The sequence below is a fragment of the Leucoraja erinacea genome, chromosome 8 (assembly GCF_028641065.1).
Source record: "Leucoraja erinacea ecotype New England chromosome 8, Leri_hhj_1, whole genome shotgun sequence".
Lineage (NCBI taxonomy): Eukaryota > Metazoa > Chordata > Chondrichthyes > Rajiformes > Rajidae > Leucoraja > Leucoraja erinaceus.
This window is the reverse complement of record NC_073384.1, coordinates 72,010,863-72,025,337: the sequence shown is the minus strand read 5'-3', so window position 1 is coordinate 72,025,337 and position 14,475 is coordinate 72,010,863. Positions and strand designations below refer to the sequence as shown.

Below are 14,475 nucleotides of genomic sequence, written 5' to 3'. Positions count from 1 at the left end.
CACACCACTCTCTGTGTAAAATAAATTCCCCTCACATCTCTAAACTTTGCCCCTTTTAACTTTCCATCCTGGGAAAAAGGTTCTGAATGTCTACCATATAAAAGTATAGTATAGATAAAAGATTTTATATACTTCCATCAGGTGTGTGTGTATCCTGCCCCTCAGCCTCCGACACACCGGAGAAAACAATCCAAATTAGTCCAACCTGATCTTATAATTAATACCCCGAATCCAGGGAGATTTCTGGTAAACCTCCTCTGCATCCATTTCGAAGCCTCCACTACATTCCACGATTGGTGCGACCAAAACTGCCCACAATATTCCAAATCCGGCCTAACCGAAGTCCAGTAAAGCTGCATCATGACTTCCTAACTCTTATACTTATTACCCCGACCCATGAAGGCAGAGCATTCACCTTCATTACCACTATATACAAGAATTGAGCAATATATGAAGAAAACCTGGCATGCCAAAGATTACGTGTAATGCATTCATTTCTGGAATTATCTAAGCCTAAATATTGGACTACAGAAAATAAAATTATGAAGGTTATTTAAAAAAAAAGTTACACACCTGTCTATAAAATGTGTAAAGGTTATTCAGCACGTTGAGGATTAAGATGGCTGCTTCACTAATGGCTGCAAGACAGCTTGGCAAATATAACACACACATTAAATCAAAGCAAGTTTTAACATACATGCATCTTATTTGGGAAATAGTTCCTTAATATAATGATGAGTAGTGGTCCAAGACAAACGTGAGCATGTCATGACCAATTAACATCCACAGCCAGCTCCCTTTAAAATGCTACCATTACGTTCTGTAACGTGTTGCTCTCATGGTACTAATTTGAACATTATTGTTGGTTCAGTTATTTTTTACCCTCTTATTGTTTGGGATCACCGGATCCCTTTATACATGGAAGTAAATTAAGCTCACAGCAGTCTCTCTTCATTTAGAAGTAAGACTGTCATAATTATTTAATTGCTCATGGCATTATTAACTGATGCTAACAAGCTTCAAGTGGCAATAGGCCTAATATTAGGTCAGGTCAGTTCAAGACATTACCCAGTACAACAATGATGGCAATGTTCAGTGAATCACTGGCAAAGATGCAACATGTTGCAATTTTTTTCCTTTTATTATGATGCTACTTGTATGGATTGAGTCAACTGAATGGCTCAAGTATCCAGAGTGCTGTACTCCCTCTCATTCAGGGGTGTTGAGTAATGGACAACACAAAACATTAGCAGGAAAACTAGAGTTCAGCAGTTTTACACATTGCCATCTCTGTTTCGTGCCAATCAAGCTAGGAGAGACATTAACCATGTGACTCTCCCACTGGTGATTTAATATAAATTGCCAAAAGCGATATAAATTAACAAATTAAACTTGAGCAGCAGGTACCATCAGCTAATATTTGAGAGCCTACTGAAGATATGAGGAGTTCAACATCCTGAAGCGAAGGACTGATTTTTCATTCACTGTTAGAACATTGGAAAAATAGGTACAGCAGTTTGTCATCCAGCCCTTTGAGCTTATTTCACAATTTAATTAGATTTTGGCTGATTTGTATCTTAACCATGTTTATCTGTGTGTGAATTCCATAATACTCTTGCCTAACACAACCCTAACTGTTTAGAAGTGTTCAATTAACCTCAGTGAATTCTGCGTACATAATTCCAGACTTCCACTACTAATCTTGGTGCAAAGATGCACAAACTGAAATTGTTATTGAACAAACTACCTGCAATTTTAAAGTCATAATCATTTGCTCTGGAACTGAAATAGTTTCTTTATCTCCGGTAGCATATAAATTCTTTTGACCAGCTTTTAGCACAAAGTACACTGTCTTTCAATCTTCTACCCAGAAGAAAATATGAAATGCCTCCTAATAGCCCTGTCCCACGGTACGAGTTCATTCCAAGAGCTCTCCCGAGTTTAAAAAAAATCAAACTCGTGGTAAGCACGGAGAATGAACGTAGCGGGTACGTCGAAGCTCGGGGACGTCTCTTAGCAGCTCGTAACGCTAACGGCAGGTATTCGGGAAGACTCGCTAACGGCAGGTAAGCTCGGGAAGACTCGTGAAGATTTTTCAACATGTTGAAAAATGTCCACGAGAGCCCCGAGTACCGACGAGCGGCCATTACCGTAAATCTGCGAGTTCGACTCCGGAGAGCTCTTGGAATGAACTCGTACCGTGGGACAGGGCCATTATAACATAACCCCACTGGTCGCCATCTCAGTCTGGTAAATCTCTGGTCCACCTCATCAACGATCATTGCATCCTTCATGCGGTGGGCTGCAAAATAAAGTACAGTCGTAGCTTTATGTGATAATATTGACCATAGAAACAGTTTCTATTCTAATTTAATTTGTTTTTTGAATTTATTGCTCTCTATCAGTTTCTGAGCATCAGTGTCTCTATTTTTAACCTGAACAGGAATAATGCAATCAGCGTGCAGGATCCCTTCTCGGATGTTAGTGACCCAGCATTTCAGAAATGGGGCTCCATGACACCGAATACACCATACCAACCAGGCATGAATATGCCTGAAATGATGAATCGAATGTCATATGAACCCAATAAGGATCCCTTTGGTGGTATGAGGAAAGGTAGAAAATACTTCTTTTAATTCTCCAACTTTAAAACTCCAGTCAAGACGGGAAATAGCACTATGGCAGCTATTACATAAGAAGATAGACATTGAAAGCTGGAGTAACTCAGCGGGTGGAGAAAAGGAATAGGTGACGTTTCAGGTCGAGGCCCTTCTCCAGACTGTTTTCCTGCATCCCTTCTCTCTGCATCCCTCCCCCACCACAGTCGTCGAACCAGTCGTCTTGTTGAGTCTCATTGTCGGTAACTTGTTTTCACCCAGCCCACAACTAACAATGGCCCGTTTCCGTTAACATTGTTGCCTTTTTGCATATCTTTCATTCATTAGTCTACATCTCTCTATATCATAGTCTATATCTCTCGTTACCCTTTCCCCTGACTCTCAGTCTGAAGAAGGGTTTCGACCCGAAACGTCACCTATTCCTTTTCTCCAGAGATGCTGCTTGCCCGCTGAGTTACTCCAGCTTTTTGTATCTATCTTTGGTTTAAACCAGCATCTACAGTTCCTTCCTACATATTACATAAAAATATGCAGAAAGGATTGAATGAACAACCTAAATATATCGAAATGAATATATTTCAATTGAATACATTATGATTAGGGAAATCTTGCGGCACACCAGAAATATATTTATCTTACTCTGACCAGCTGAAAACTAGGAATGTACATATATATTTATAAAACATGAACATAGAATCTATTTAAGAAACTGCAGTTAAATCCCATCAGAATTGAACATCAAAATCTAAGATAGACACAAAAAGCTGGAGTAACTCAGCAGGTCAGACAGCATCTCTGGCGAAAAGAAATCAGTGACGTTTCAAGTCGAGACCCTTCTTCAGACTGAAGTCCGAAACGTCGCTTATTCCTTTTCTCCAGATATGTTGTCTGACCCGCTGAGTTACTCCAGCTTTTTGTTTCCATCTTCGGTTTAAACCAGCATCTGCAGTTCCTTCCTACACATCAAAATCTAAGATATGTTACCTTATTTGGAAATTCCTTTAAGCATTTAAACTCTGTTACTTAATTTTGAAAGATGTTGCCTGGCTTTGTGAAACAATCATACGATACCAGCATGGGATTGTCGTGAAAGAGCTGTCCTTACCATCCACATCTCTCAATTTTGTGATATGAGGAGGTGCCTTCTGATATTTTTTCTATCGTGCGTGCTGACAGAAGGTGAAATGAGCACTAAAACCTTATGGTAATGTGACCAACCATTACAGATATTCCACATTGCGCATTCACTTCAAGCAGATAGTGACATATATTGCATGTTTATGCTTTATGCATGTGTGGGACATCACAAATAAATCCTGTCATGTACTTAGTCATTCCAGCACATTATAAATCAACTCAGAGCTGATTTCTTCCCTTTATCCTAGCTCATCGTATCATTTTCTATTGCCTCATTTCATGGCACTTATCGGCCATCAACCCAGGTTAAGAATCAATTGTGGGATCTCCTATTCTGTATGGCAGGGTGTGCAGCCATCTTATCAATAAAGCCAGTTTCACCAACTTAGAAAGTTTGTCCTTTTTGTACATTCAGTCAAATGTCCACGAGGTGAATAATGCCTTGTGTTTGATTCAGTTTGATAAGTGCTTACATTGAATGGTTGGCCACATTTAAATTGCTTCTGCTTTTGTTAGTGCAAAGTAATCCTGATTACGCTGGAGTATATGCATGCAAAGTCTACAGTGATTGGTGAACAATTGATGATGCATTTATTCAACGTCTTGATCTTATTGTTTAAATGTGCGAGAGATTCGAAGAAGAATCCAGGGTGAATACTTTGTGAAGTTGATAATATTCTTCTTCTTGGAGACAACTATTCACCTCTTCGTTACCAGCCAAATATAATCTGCTGGCTGCATGCTTGTTTCTTGTTCCATTGTACATTCAAAGCGTGAGCTTAATTAAAACCAAAAAGTCATTAATTACATTCAGATTTCCTTTCTCCGCCATTGGTTATTCTCCAACTTAATTACATGCCAGTTTCATTTGACATCGTCTTCTGGTTTTGCATAATACTGCTCTGACTTTAAGAGTTCCAGAGACCAAGCCATCTGAATCGCGATCCACCTTGCATTTATTATTTGAATTTCTTGATAAAAATGGTTTACGGGGGGAAGGTATAATTTAACTGAGATTTGCCCAGTCTCCGGACTTGTGAATAATTAATCTAACGTTTTTTAAATCTCCAACTGTGCACCATTTCCTTGAATCAGTCTTTAACACAGTCTTCACACTATTTCATGTAGTCTACTTATGTAACGTTGGACATTTGGTGCTGTAGGGATATAGGAACATGCCTTGTAGCATGTGTTGGGATGTGGATGGTTGTTTTTTTTAAAATATATCTATACCATTCATCTGAAGTATGATCAGAATAGTCCAATATTATCATAAACTAGCTAAAGAAATCTAACAAATCCACCATCTTCTTCAACCTAAATGAACGGTATCCTGATTAGCAATTTAAATGCACATGACGGGCATAGTGATTTATTAATTAAACTATGGTGGCGCAGCAGAAGAGCCACTAACTTACAGCGCCAGAGACTCGGGTTCAATCCTGACTGGGGGTGCTTGTCTGCACGGAGTTTGGATGTTCTCCCCGTGACCTGCGTGGGTTTTCTCCGAGATCTTCAGTTTCCTCCCACACTCCAAAGACGTACAGGTTTTGGAGGTTAATTGGCTTGGTATAAACGTAAATTGTCCTTAGTGTGTGTAGGCTAGTGTCAGGGTGCGGACCCGGTGGGCTGAAGGGCCTGTTTCCGTGCTGTGTCTCTAAACTAAACTAAATATATCTGGAACAATTTAAATTGTCTTGCTATGATCAGGATCGGTGTTGAACTAATGGCTCTGGGCCATAAGTCCAGGCACTGGATTTCTAGTTCAATAACATAAATGCCATGCTTCCATAACGTAGACACAATTATATATCAGTTCCACAAAATATATCTGATTGCAAATCCCTAGATTTCTCATACACATGAGTTTAATGTAATTACGTTTCTGAAATAGTTTTAAAACATTACATTGCATTGTCATTTAATAAAATTCTAAATTCCAGCTTCAGGAAGGGCATAGATGACAATGATGTGCGTAAGTCCATTATATAGGTGAGCTGTTTGTTTTTGCAGTGGCTCTTTGATCGGAGGCATTTTCATGAGTACATCTGTTACTCTGTCCTTGGACTTCCATTGAAGGCACTGTACTGTACCTCATCTTACTGCATCAGTGCTTGCATAATTTGCAATTTTGCACAAATTAAATGCATCATTACTTTTACCTGGGCTATCTGATGAAGTAGTATGTGAGTTGATGTCAAGATCACAATGACGTATATTAAAGTTGTTTTAGTAATCCCATCATTATAGGATTTACGAGGTAACTTCTCTGTCTGTCTCAAATCTAAAACCTGAGTTGTACAGAGAGAAATATGAAGAAAGATTTCATTACTGTCATTGGTAGTGCTGTATTCAATTTTGTATTTTCCCACATGAACTCTATTTTTAAAATAACGTGACTTATTTCACCATAGTGCCTGGATGTAATGACCCTTTTATGCCTCCTGGAGTAATGCCTAACAGTGGGATGCAGGATCTGTACAACCGTTCACCATCAGGAGCAATGGGCAACATGAGTATGGGCCAGCGACAACAGTATGCTTATGGATCTGGCTACGACAGGAGGTAAATAAGACGTTGCAATGGATTTTTTAACATTAAAAATCACAATGTTTTCATTTATTGAGTTGAGTGTGGAACAGGTCACTTTTATTTTTGTTCCTCGAGGTAGCATTCTGTTAACACATCATTTTAATTCCATCTCAGGATGCAGATGTCCTGACAATGGACAAATGGAACTTGAATGGCTGCATTTCTTGTGCTCCTACCACCAATGCCACCAGTTGGTCAGATGTTAGTACTGTAAACCCTCATTACAATGGACCCTCATTATTGCTGATTGTCTGTTATAATCGAGTATGCTTTTATCATTGTATATAGTCATACGGTCATATGTGATAGGAGCAGAATTAGGCCATTCAGCCCATCAAGTTTACTCTATTCAATCATGGCTGATCTATCTCTAAAGGTGATTGTCAGGGTGCAGTCCTGGAGTTGTGATGTGATCATTACTGAATGATGTGTATAAAGGGCCAGATGATCAACTCCTTTCGTGTTTCTAACATCAAAATGTTGGGGAGGGGTTTTAAGTTTCAGAAAGTATTCAGACCCCTTCACTTTTTCCACATTTTGTTACGTTACAGCCTTATTTTAAAATGGATTAAATTCTTTTTTTTCTATCATCAATCTACACACAATACCCTGGAATGAAGAAGCAAAAACAGGTGTCTACAATTTTTTGCAAAGTAATTAAAAAGAAATAACTGAAATATCACATTTACATAAGTATTCAGACCCTTTGCTACAACATTCAAAATTGAGCTTCGGTTCATCCGGTTTCCATGGATTATCCTTGAGATGTTTCTACAACTTGATTGGAGTCCACCAGTGGTAAATTAAATTGATTGGACATGATTTGGAAAGGCACACACCTGTCTATATAAGGTCCCACAGTTGACAGTGCATGTCAGAGCAAAAACCAACCCATGAAGACGAAGGAATTGTCCGTAGATCTACGAGACAGGATTGTGTCGAGACACAGATCTGGGGAAGGGTGTAAAAAAATTTCTGCAGCATTGCAGGTCCCGAAGAGCACAGTGGCCTCAGTCATTCATAAATGGAAGAACTTTGGAACCACCAGGACTCTTCATAGAGATGGCTGCCCGGCCAAACTGAGTAATCGGGGGAGAAGGGCCTTGGTCAGGGAGGTGACCAAGAACCCGATGGTCACTCTAACAGAGCTCCAGAGTTCCTCTGTGGCGATGGGAGAACCTTCCAGACGGACAACTACATCTGCAGCACTTCACCAATCAGGCCTTTATGGTAGAGTGGCCAGACGGAAGCCACTCCTCAGTAAAAGGCACATGATGGCCCACTTGGAGTTTGTCAGAAGGCACCTAAAGGACTCTCAGACCATGAGAAACAAGATTCTCGGGTCTGATGAAGCCAAGATTGAACTCATTAGCCTGAATGCCAAGCGTCACATCTGGAGGAAACCAGGTACCGCTAATCACCTGGCCAATACCATACCTACGGTGAAGCATGGTGGTGGCAGCATCATGCTGTGGGGATGTTTTTCAGCGGCAGGAACTGGGAGACTAATCAGGATCGAGGGAAAGATGAACGGAGCAAAGTGCAGAGAGATCCTTGATGAAAACCTGCTCCAGAGCGTTCAGGACCTCAGACTGGGGCAGAGGTTCACCTTCCAACAGGACAACGACCCTAAGCACACAGCCAAGACAACGCAGGAGTGGCTTCGTGACAAGTCTGTGAATGTCCTTGAGTGGCCCAGCCAGAGCCCGGACTTGAACCCGATCGAACATCTCTGGAGGGACCTGAAAATAGCTGTGCATCGATGCTCCCCCATCCAACCTGACAGAGCTTGAGAGGATCTGCAGAGAAGAATGGGAGAAATTACCCAAATACAGGTGTGCCAAGCTTGTAGCATCATACCCATGAAGACTCGAGGCTGTAATCTTTGCCTCGACAAAGTACTAAGTAAAGGGTCTGAATACATATGTAAATGTGATAATTCAGTTATTTATTTTGAATTACTTTGCACAAATTTCTAAACACCTGTTATCGTTTTTTTAATTATGGGGTATTGTGTGTAGATTGATGATTTAAAAAGAATGAATTTAATCCATTTTAGAATAAGGCTGTAACGTAACAAAATGTGGAAAAAGTGAAGGGTCTGAATACTTTCTGAATGCACTGTACATACATGAAAAATGTATAGTCTTCTGTGATTTGATAGGATTGCGGCCCAAATTTAACTATAGGTATTGATGAGTAAGAAAAAAGTATTTAGACTTGTTTGTGTCTGTCTAATGGGGCTGTCCCACTGTATGAACTCATTCAAGAGCTCGGGACGTCTCTTAGCGGCGCGTAACGCTAACGGCAGGTACTCGGGAAACGCGGTAAGCTTGTGAAGACTCGTGAAGATTTTTCAACATGTTGAAAAATGTCCACGAGAGCCCCGAGTACCGACGAGTGGCCAATACCGTTAATCTCCGAGTTCGAATCAGGGCAAACTCGGGAGAACTCTTGAATGAACCCGTACCGTGGGACAGGGCCATAATGGGGAATGTGGACAAGATCTCCAGAGAGGGAAGGAATGGGGTTAAATATGAAAAGGAAAATTACTTATTTAATATTGAAAAGTTGCTATTACATCTACAACATGACTTTGGTATTATAGGAAAATAAATATGCAATCACATAGAATGTTTTCTGTATCTTTGCACTTTGTAGTTGGGTCAGTAATTTTCACTGCATGATACCCCACGGATATTTTGGAAAAAACGAAATCTGTGTTCTTATTCTAGGTCTGAACATGGAATGGGTCCTGAAGGCAGTATGGGACCTCCAGGTGGTCAGTCTAACATGATCCCTTCCAACAGTGACCCAAGTATGTACTCGCCAAACCGCTACCCTGCACAACAAAGGTAATTTTTAACAAGTTATGTTGCAGTGTTGTTAGTATATCATTAAACACCTGAGATCTTTTTCCTTGCTTCTGACTTTTCTCGCCAGAATTTAATACGTAGGAACATTCAAATCAGTGATATTTTCTAAAGCAAGCAAGAGCCCAGATTGACTATGATGTTAATTTTTAGTTTAGATAGCACAGAAGCAGCCACTGAGTCCGCACCGACCAGCAATCCCTGCACATTAACACTACCCTACACACACTTGGGACAATTTTAATTTTTATTTTATACCAAGCCAATTAATCTACAAACCTTGTCTTTGGAGTGTGGGAGGAAACCGAAGATCTCGGAGAAAGCCCACACTGGTCACGGGGAGAACGTACAAACTCCGAACAGACAGCACCCGTAGTCAGGATCGAATCTGGGTCACCGGTGCTGTAAGGCAGCAACTCTACCGCTGCTCCACCTGTGTTGCCCACAACTCTGGACACACACTTGGGACAATTTACATTCATGCCACTTTGTACGTCTTTGGAGTGTGGGAGGAAACGGAAGAACTCGGAGAACTTGGTTTGCATTCAATTTATTTGTTTGGATCAGCAACGAACAGTATTTTCTATTCACCTTGAGAGATACACAATAGTGTAAACATTTTTCCTGCAGGCATGATCTTTATGGGCAACAATACCCAGGCCAAGGACCCCCTTCAGGACAAACACCATATGGAGCACATCAAACTGGAATGTACCCTCAGCAGCAGGTAAGGCAATCTGTAGAGTTAGCACTGATGAACATTATACAAATATTCCAATGATATCCAATGGAATATTGATAATTTTCTTTTTTAATATTGACAAGTGGCGTCATTTATTGAGCAGTGTTTTTCTGATAAATCTATCCATTATCATTGGAATGTCAAACTTTTTCATATTCCTTTGCAAAGAGATGTCACTTCACACACATACTCCTGACTAAAGCCCCGTCCCACTTTCCCGAGTTACTCACAAATTCTCCCGAGTTTGCCCCTTGATTCAAACTCGGAGAATTACGGTAATAGCCAGCCGTAGGCACTCGGGGCTATATTTCTCAACATGCTGAAAAAACGTCCCGACTTACCTGATGCCCCCAGTACCTACAGCGGGCATTACGAGTCACTACGAGATATCTACGGACGCCTACGGCCTCCTAAGGACTCGCTACAGACATTCTCTGAGTTTGAATCAAGGGGAAAACTCGGGATAATTCGTGAGTAACTCAGGAAAGTGGGACAGGGGCTCGTCAAGTGTTCTTGGACAACACAATTGTTTTTCCTTAATGATGTCAAAAAAACACCTTGTCTATAAAATGACCATTTTTTGCATTCACCAAATCTATTATTTTCCTTTTAAAGAACATGGGAATGTAATTTGGCCCTTAGAACCATTTCTATCTCTCTCTTAGTTCTGTATTAAACTGTGACCCAACTCCATCTACTTGCCTTTCCCTACATTGACTTAGTAGCTTTGACTATCGATATCAGATATATTTTAAAAAACACTGACTTAGCATCAGTTCTTATGTTACAGTGATTCCAAACTTCTATATTTTTAATACAATTTCTGCCTTCCATTATAAAGCCACTGAAATGCTGTACCAGGGTAGGTCCATTGCAGACAGAATGACTGTGATCTTCTTGGGAATTTAACTCCAAGAAAATCAAGCATGTTTTTTTTAAATGCTGCACTGTTCTGGAGTCTAAATTAGCCCATATTCAGTGAATGAACAGCCAAAACCCTGTTCAACCTTTACACAAATGACCTACCCACCACCAAATCCCGCAAATTCATCTATGCAGATGACATCTGTTTGGCCTTCCAAGCACCAGATTTTGGTACATTGGAACAGGTGCTCAATGAAGACCTTGCTAAACTGGACAAGTACTGCAAAACCTGGCGCCTAAAACCAAGCCCAGAAAAAGAAACGGTCTCCAGTGTGTTCCACCTCCATAATGCAGAAGCCACAAGAGAACCAAACATCTATCTGAGCAGGACCAAACTGAAGTATGCCCCCACTCCAACCTACCTCGGAGTGACCTTTGACAGGACCCTATCCTTCAAGGAACATCTCAAAAGAACAGCAGCTAAGGTGAAGTCCAGAAACAATCTCCTCAGTAAGCTTGCTGGCTCAAAGTGGAGGGCAGCAGCCCCCACACTGCGCATTTCAGCACTAGCCCTTGCATTTTCTTCAGCCGAATATTGTGCCCCTGTTTGGTCCAGGTTATCCCACACACACCATGTGGACACTCAACTGAACTCAACAATGAGGATCATCACAGGAACAATCCACTCAACACCAGTCCCCTGGCTCCCTGTCCTATCCAACATAGCCCCTCCACACATCCGGCGAGTAGTCCTCACTCAAAGGATGCTCCAAAAGACCAAAAACTCCCCTCACCTGCCAATTCATATGGACATCTTCAACCCACCCACTGCTCGACTTCCATCTAGACGACCAATTTGGAAGAACCCACCACCAGCTGATTTCACCATCCAATCAGCTTGGAAAAAGGTACACAAAAAAGCTGGAGAAACTCAGCGGGTGCAGCAGCATCTATGGAGCGAAGGAAATAGGCGACGTTTCGGGCCGAAACCCTTCTTCAGACTGATCGGGGGCGGGGGTGGGCGGGGACAAGAAAGGAAAAAGGAGGAGGAGCCCGAAGGCTGGGGGATGGGAGGAGACAGCAGGGGGACTGAGGAAGGGGAGGAGACAGCAAGGACTAACAAAATTGGAAAAAGCTTGGAAAAAGGAATGGGATTCCAAGGACGTCCCAAATAAACATCTGGTGTCAGACCCCACCCTACCGGTCCCTGGCACCAATCTCCCAAGGAAGAAGTGGACGACGCTGAGTAGATTCAGGACTGGACATGGCCCCTGCCTGGGCAGCCTTCACAAATGGGGTAGCAGTCCAACCCCATGGTGTGCTTGTGGAGAGCAGCAAACAATGCAACACATCATTGAAGCGTGCCCTCAACAAAGACTCAAAGGAGGACTTGTCACCCTTCATACAGCAAATCAAGAGGCAACTGCTTGGCTAAAGGACTTTGCATTCGCTAAATAAAATAAATAAGTGAATGAATTCAACAGGAAAATTTCCGCCAGTTAGATCATCAGACCAAGGTTACAGCAATCAGTTTCAAAGTTAGATGACTTGATCTCGCTTCCTCTATATAATGATAGTTTTGAATTGAAACTTTGCCTTTCGTTCTCATTCATTCTTGCTTTGAGCATTAATTTGGAAGTCACACAGTCATTCACAAAACATCCCCGTTTAGTACATGTTGTGATTATCCAGTTTTGATGGCAGGCGGGGATAGAGTGTCAAACAGCCTGGTCTGGAAATTGAGATATATTGATGTCATGTTGATCAGTAAATTTAAACATGACAATGTCTTAGTCACAACATTTGATGCCACAGCTCCCTGTGAAGTAGGTGAATTCTCTTCAAGCTGCATGATTATCATTTCCATCTGTACTCAACCAACCATGCTTGTGTACAGCCCGATTATAATGTAGATCTTACTTCCAGTATCATTTTAACATTGAAATTAATAATGGTTCTTTGTACTTGTTCTTTACCTGCCTTCCTGTGCTTTGCTCTATTATACCAAGCCTTCTTACCTTCCACTCTCATCCCATTCTATCACTAAAATCTTCCTCCTCTGCTCCGTTCACCTTTCATTCTTTACCACTCCCCTCTGGTGCTCTCTCTACTTTTGAAACCCTTGTATAACAGGCCAACGGGATGGCACGTTAACCCTGTTTCACTGTCCGCAGATGTGGATGCCTTGCTGTTTCCAGCGTTGCTTTTATTTCTTTATTTCTTGATGTTTCGCCTCTAAAGAGTACGTTGTATTGTTATTATTTTGTCTTTGTTTCAAGGTGCAGAGTTACAAACGGCCCATGGAGGGCATGTATGGTCCCCCACCAAAGCGCCATGAAAGTGACATGTACAATGTACAATATGGTAGCCAGCAGCAGGAAATGTACAATCAATATGGCAATGCTTATACGGGACCTGACAGGAGATCCATGCAAAGTCAGTACCCATTGACGTATAATAGAGACAGAATGCAGGGTCCAGGTCCGATGCAACAGCATGGGATGCCACCACAAATGATGGGCGGACCGATGCAAGTGTCGTCCACTGAAGGGCCACAGCAGGGGATGTGGCAATCAAGGAACGATATGCCTTATCAATATCCAAACCGGCAAGGCCCTGGAGGGCCTCCACAGGCATCGCCATACGCAGGGATGAACCGCACTGAAGAAATGATGTTACCTGATCAGAGAATGAATCACGAAGGTCAATGGCCTTCGCATATGAACCAACGGCAGCCTTCATACTTGCCTTCTGCTTCCATGGTTCCTATCACACGGCCGGCTCAGTCCTCCTACCAGACTCCTCCTTCAATGCCAAACCACATTTCCAGGGCCCCCAGCCCAGCCCCATTTCAACGGTCTCTAGAAAACAGAATGTCCCCCAATAAATCTCCTTACATGTCGTCCATGAAGATGCAGAAAGTTGGGCCTCCGGTTCAAGCCTCTCAGGTTGCTGTTCCACACCATCATCCTCCCTCTGTAAGGCACGAGATTACCTTTCCTCCTGGTTCAGTGGAAGCATCACAACCGCTCTTAAAAGCAAGGCGAAAACTTACCTCAAAGGATACTGGTAAAAACCTTTTGCATTTGAATCGAGTTTGAGTTCATGATGTAGTGTTTGATAATAACTTAACAAGTGTTAAATTCGAAACTTTGAAAAATTCACATGTGAGAAAATATGCAACAGTTTCTTTTAAGAAAGGTCATGGGATGTTTCAAATGCTGAACATCGAACAGTGGAGCACAAGAACAGGCCCTTCAACCCACAATATCTGTGCTGAATATAATGCCAAGACCATCTCTTATCTACCTGAGTATAATCCATCTCCCTCCATATGCCAATCCAAAAGCCTCTTAAATGCCACTATCATATCTGCCTCCACCACCGATCCTGCAGTCCATTCCACACACCCACCATCCTCTGAGTAAAAAAACTTGCCCCGCACATCTCCTTTAAACTTGTCCATTCTCGCCCTCTAGTATTTGCTTTTTTGTAATCTGTGAGAAATGGAATCCTACCATGCTTTTCATCATTTTATATACCTCAATCACGTCTCCCCCACAACCTCCGGCATTCCAGGGATAACAATACAAGTCTTTCCAATTTCTCCCTGCAGCTAATACCCCCGAATCCAGGCAACATTCTGGTA

The 14,475-nt window shown here is 41.8% G+C and overlaps 1 protein-coding gene across 1 annotated transcript in view; it reads left to right on the top strand.

Moving 5' to 3' along the window:
- arid1b (AT rich interactive domain 1B (SWI1-like)) overlaps positions 1–14,475 on the top strand; it is a 457,745-nt gene that overhangs the window by 418,008 nt on the left and 25,262 nt on the right. Inside the window, 5 exon segments of the mRNA XM_055639980.1 lie at positions 2,444–2,616; positions 6,170–6,320; positions 9,083–9,202; positions 9,851–9,947; positions 13,106–13,895. Of these exon segments, the coding sequence (XP_055495955.1) occupies positions 2,444–2,616; positions 6,170–6,320; positions 9,083–9,202; positions 9,851–9,947; positions 13,106–13,895 (1,331 nt within the window).